Raw genomic sequence first — 6,090 nt, forward strand, 5'->3', positions numbered from 1 at the left:
TCGTGGACATGTATTCGAATAAAGTTGTAAAGCGAATTAAAAATACCCAAGGTGAATCTTGTGTAATTAGTGTGTGGTTGGACTATAACCAAACCACGTTCTGAACATCGCGGCAGGTAATGCGCAATACTAATTGAAAAAAATATTCTAACTATAGTTGTTATTATACCACTACTTTGGTGCATTGCGTTGATTCTTGCCTTTCTGACGATGCTAGTGACATTATGCGTTTTATTAAACAACAGATACTTAATCTTTGCGCACAAATATCGTCTTAGCTGGCAACATTCTAGGCAACAAATACGCGCACATTAAACTAACGATGACGTCAGACGTCACACTACGAACTCGGCGGATTCGAATGCGATAATTAACCCGGAAACGGAAACGGTGGCAGGTCACCTTTCAGGCGATGTTCCCGCACGTAAAAGTAGATCCGGGTGTAGCAGGCCGCTGTCAAAGTCATCGTACGATGAGATAGGCGAGCGTCTGCGTGTATCGCTGGGCCACGTTCTTGTGCCAGTTCCATACGCACGTCCGGATTCGAGGTTCGTAGCAATGTTCAGATACCTGCAGCAACATAATGCCCGGCGCACACGTGAGTTATTTTACTCAAGTAAAATGACGCACGAGTCAAATTACTCAACGAAATCCGCCGCACACGTGAGTAAAATGACGCATGTGTCAAAGCAAATTACTCAACGAAAATCCGCCGCACACGTGAGTAAAATGACTCATGCGTCATTTTACTTGAGTAAAATAACTCAAGTGTGCGCCGGACATAAGACTTCTTGCGACAAATTCTTGGGTTACCGTGAAGTGGGATTTCTTAGAAAGTGGAGATGGTACTCATCTAGGAAAAGAAGTGGGATTTTACCTAGAACGTAATTATATCCGTTATATTCGGTCGAATGTAGACGTAGATTAAGTTATAAACATCACGTTCGCGCAAGAAAGTGAAACAACATGTGTTACACAAGATTAAATGAATATAATTGGATAAATCTTTCCGTATATAAAATCTGATGCGCGAACATCGCAGGGTTAACGTTGCTCATTCAATATTACGATTTCTTTTTAGTAAACGACGACGACAAAATAAAGAACCATTCTTTTGAATGTTGAACCGTAAACTATTTTTCATGTCACCTTTAGGCCTACTATACCACATTTTAAAAAGCCGAAATTAAGTTTACTTGAATGACGAGTTAACAACTGTAGACATTAAGTAATGCGCATTGACCCGGCAGTCTAAATGCGCGTAAGCTTTCAATGATTTTTTATTGTTGCCGAGAGTTAATTATTATTATGTATTGCGATAATCTAGTGAGTCATACAACGCTGATCTCTCTCTATGACGTCACGCGATTCGAGAACAGAGATCGTTAGTGCAGATGAAGGCATATACACGCGGCGGGAAACTTGCAGTACCGAAGAAAGCCTAAAATAGTATTGCTATACCGCCTGAAGGTTTAAAAGCTTCATTTTCTGACGTTTGATGTATGATGGGGAATTTATATGCGATCTCGATACTCAATTTTCTTTCGGACGTAAGCGTAGGCTGGCGCCTGCAGCCCAGCGATTTGCAATAGAGACCGCGAGGATGTAAGCCCCAGACTATCACGTCGTCTCTAGAACTTGATACCATACCGCTATCTGACCATCGTATTTTACGCTAACGTAAATTACGAATACGTCGAATATAGATATACAGTGAAACTACGCGGAGACGTCGAGAAATATTCGCTATTGGTTGTGTATATATGCGCATTGTAAATATTTTCAGTATTTACCCCGAGCAGCATTGGAAGATCTCCGCAAAATGCCAATATCCACAACACTACGCAACCGCCGATCGATCGCCGCTTGCTTAATTTGTAGAGAAAGAAAACAAAAATATTAAAACTATGCACACACACGCGCGAGTACACGCACGCACGCGCATAAACACACGCGCGCACAAACATTGTTGAAACGTCTGCAGTGAGTGGGGAATTACGGTGTGGACATAAACATCGAGTCTATTGAAAAGCGAGAAGCGATAAACACGCTCTTATCGTAATTATTTCCTGCAATATAATCATTCATTTACGACACTGCCACCAGATGATCTAATTCTAGTAGCATCGCATCCTTCCATGCAGCGTTATTAGTTATTAGTCATTTCCCGATTAAATACTAACGTGACACGCGTGACGTTGTCTGTTTCCTCTTCCGGCAGCTCGTTTTTCGAAAGGTCGCCGATCTGAAGAAAGAACGGGAACTAGACGAGCGACTGAAGAAGGAACCGGGACTCGATCCCAGCGAGGACCATCTCGTGCGCAAGATTTTCTCGCGTCTGAGAAAGGTCAGCGACGCAAACGTCATCCGACCGATGACCGGCAACGGTGACCTCAAGGATCCGGAGAAGGGCGATCGGATGACGCCGCTGCCGCCCGGGGCAGCCGACAGTCCGAAGACGGCGCACCTCGTCAATGTCTCCGAAGACTCGCCTGTGTTATCACTCAAATCGAGTACACCCACCCCGAAGTCGGTGCCGATGGTACATCGACCGCAGGCGATGGGCTCTAAGTGGGGCAAACTTCTCGGCGGTCCGAGCAGCTCTAATAGCAACAATAATAGTGCGGCGAACAGCACCCCGTCGACACCGACGCCCTCCGAAGCGCAAAAGATCGTCATGGAGACGACGCTGTCGCAGGACGCGAAGCAGGAATCCGCCCCCGTGCAACCGCCAGTGCCCACCGTAGAGCCGCCAAAGGCGATGCCAAAGCGGCCCGCGTCGAAGTGGGGCAAGTTCATGGGCAGGGACTCGAAAGCGGAGAGCGGCGACGCAAAGAAGGACGCGTCGGCGACGCAGATGACGGTCGTCGCCGACGTGACAAACGCGCAGGCCAGCGGCGTCGCCAAACCGGACGCGCCAAGCGTCGATCCGAAACCGGATCCGCCGAAAACGACGACGAAGGTGTTCTCCCGGTGGTCGAAGGTCGGCGGCAAGGCTGACGTCATCGAAGAGGAACCGGAATCGCCTACGAGCGTCGCTGCGCGCAACCGACGGATTTCGAGCCTCACGAAAACCGAATCGACGGACAGCGGCATGGCGAAGAGCGACGCGAAGGCCGACGATTCCGAATCGAATAAGTCGAATCTCGTCTCGCCGAACGGCCTGACGATCAACTCTGCCGATGCCGCGCAGCTGATGCACGGACTCTACGAGATCAAGAGCGAGCTGAAGAGCGAAGCAGAGATTATCAATCATAAAGTTCAGCTGATCGATGACAAAATCAGCGCGCTCTTCAAAATACTCTGCAATCGAACCGGTCAGCCAAAGTTGGAAATGATTACCGAGCCGAATAACGTGTCGCCCGAACTGTCCAATGAATCGACGGACTTATCCTGCGCGACGTCGTCCTCGGACGCAGCAGCGAACGAGACCGTGGCGCCACCTACCGTGCTACCTCCCGCGAAGGACGCCGAGGAGACGTCGGTGCAGAAGAAGAAGAAGCACGATTCGGAGGCAGCGATCGCAGCCACATCTCGCGTCGATGCGCCCGCTCCGGCGAGTACAGCCGTCAGCACCAAAGTGATCACAACTCAAAGTATTCCCGTTACGTCCTTTAAAGCATCCGCTCCGTCCACAAGACTCGTTTCTCTCAGACCTGCGACTATCGCGCTGCCGACAGCCTTGCGTGGCGCCAGCGCGCAGAAGCAAGACATGCGAAAGCTGCTAGAGGCAGAAATCGAGAGTGGCGAAAGTGATAGCTCAGTGAAGAAACTCGACGACGATGGCTTCTTCTAGAATGGGATCTATAGACATATCCGCTGCTCATATTAACGTTGTTTAGTTTACTGCATCGTGCGTGCGTACGCCGGCGTGCTTTTTGTTCATGTCTCTCTCGCTCCCTCTGGCTTCAGGTTCGCGATTACGATAGAAAGATAATGTATGCGTTTTTGCATAGATAGGAACGCACCGGTATAAACAGCGAGAAAAAACCGACGCGTGCAGTCATGAACGGTATATTTATATTTACATTTAGTCCGTTTTCCCATGGCGCATGCAAAGAAAATAGGGGGTTTTCTCATTTTTTTCTTCTAAAAGAACATCAGATGATCGTTTCGAACGTTTTTGTTATAAGTGATGCTTCTGTTCACTCTCGGTGCAATCATTCGTATCAGGTGAATGGGTTGTTATCGTTGTTGTCCAAACTAACACAACTGCGCGTAGTATCTCGGCAAGCAAGCTTCTTTTGCATTTATCGTAGCCAGGTTACCTTACCTGTGCATTTCGCCAAACACCCGACACGATACAGAATAATCGGATACAAGAGACAAATGTTTGTGATCAATATCATGCGATATTGCTAAAGTTATATATTGTCTCTGTCAGTTAAATTTTCTTGACAATGACAGTGTAATAACACATAATATATATATATATGAATGCATGTATGTGTGTGTATATATATATATATATATATATATATATATATATATATTAGATATATATATATATATATCTCAAGAGCTAATGATACCTAATGTAGCTAATGTAGCTAATTATGGTATATGTATTATTAGCTCTTGGTATATATATATATGTTTATTTAACTCCAGACGTTCATTAATCTAACGTGCGTTTAATTCCTACAACATCCGTCGTTGGTAAAACTTTTACACGCGACCCAATATAATATATGCATACATCACTCTCCATACGTTTGAAAAGAGCACTTGCGTAAGCACCCGCTCGCTGAATTAGTACTCGGCTCATCAACACGCGTCATCTGCGTTCCCATTGACGACCCGACCGAACCCTGCGACGACGATGGAGCCGCACCGCCGGCAGATGTCGCTCGCGTGCCAGCGGGACCTCGCATCGCGCATTTATCGAGGCGGAGAAGTTTACGGAAGGCGATGTTGTAGTTCTTGTTCGTGATGCCGTAGATGATCGCGTTCGCGCAGCTGTTCGTCGTCACTCCCAAGCGCGCGAACATGTAGTAGGCCGACGGCCAGAACGACGTGCTGCTCTCGAAGAGTATGATCATGATGTACGGAGACCAGCTGACGATGAACACGACCCAGACTATGAACAGAGTGCGGGCGAGAGCCGCGGAAGATTCAACTCTCCTGTCCATCTTGGACGCATCGGTTGTCGCTGCCGGCGCGCTAAGCGCTTTCATCTACAAACAGTTAGTACGTGAACAGTTAGTACATAAACACTTAGTATATAAACAGTTAGTACATAAACAGTTAGTACATAAACAGTTAGTATATAAACAGTTAGTACATAAACAGTTAGTATATAAGCAGTTAGTACATAAACACTTAGTATATTAAGGAGTTAGTACGAATAAACAGTTAGTGCATCAACAGTTAGTACATGAACAGTTAGTACATAAACAGTTAGTACACAAACAGTTAGTACATTAACAGTTAGTACATAAACAGTTAGTACATAAACAGTTAGTAGCATAAACAGTTACGTACATAACCCCAGTTAGTACATAAATCCAGTTAGTGCATGACAGTTTAGTACATAAACAGTTACGTACATAAACATGTTTTTAGTAATAAACAGTTAGTAAAGCATAAACAGTTAGTACATAAAGCCAGTTAGTACATAATCAGTTAGTAAGCATAAACACTTAGTACTAAAACAGTTAGTAGCATAAACATTACTACTAAAACAGTTAGTGCAAATCAAACAGTTGTAGTACATAACAGTTGTAGCTAAACAGTTAGTGCATCACAGTTTAGTAGCATGAACAGTCAGTAAGCATAAACAGTTAGTACATAACACTTAGTATATAAACAATCAGTAGATTAACAGTTAGTACATAAACAGTTAGTACATAAACAGTTAGTACTAAAACAGTTAGTGCATCAACAGTTAGTACATGAACAGTCAGTACATAAACAGTTAGTACACAAACAGTTAGTATATAAAGCAGTTAGTAATAAACAGGTTAGCTACATAATCAGTTAGCTACATGAAACACTTAGTATATAAACAGTCAGTAGATAAAGCAGTTAGTACATAATCAGTTTAGCTATCATCAACAGTTCGCTACATAAACTTAGTATATAAACAGT

The 6,090-nt window shown here is 44.7% G+C and overlaps 1 protein-coding gene across 1 annotated transcript in view; it reads left to right on the top strand.

The window, feature by feature from the left end:
* The window catches only part of LOC106817635 (potassium voltage-gated channel subfamily H member 1-like), a 66,287-nt gene extending 61,849 nt beyond the window's left edge, over nt 1-4,438 (top strand). The window contains exon 11 of the mRNA XM_014822353.1: nt 2,222-4,438. Coding sequence (XP_014677839.1) covers nt 2,222-3,796 — 1,575 coding nt within the window. The 3' untranslated portion in view covers nt 3,797-4,438. The remainder of the gene's footprint in view (nt 1-2,221) is intronic.
* Nucleotides 4,439-6,090: the final 1,652 nt, after the last annotated feature.

Source organism: Priapulus caudatus, unplaced genomic scaffold, assembly GCF_000485595.1.
Source record: "Priapulus caudatus unplaced genomic scaffold, Priapulus_caudatus-5.0.1 Scaffold2, whole genome shotgun sequence".
NCBI lineage: Eukaryota > Metazoa > Priapulida > Priapulimorpha > Priapulimorphida > Priapulidae > Priapulus > Priapulus caudatus.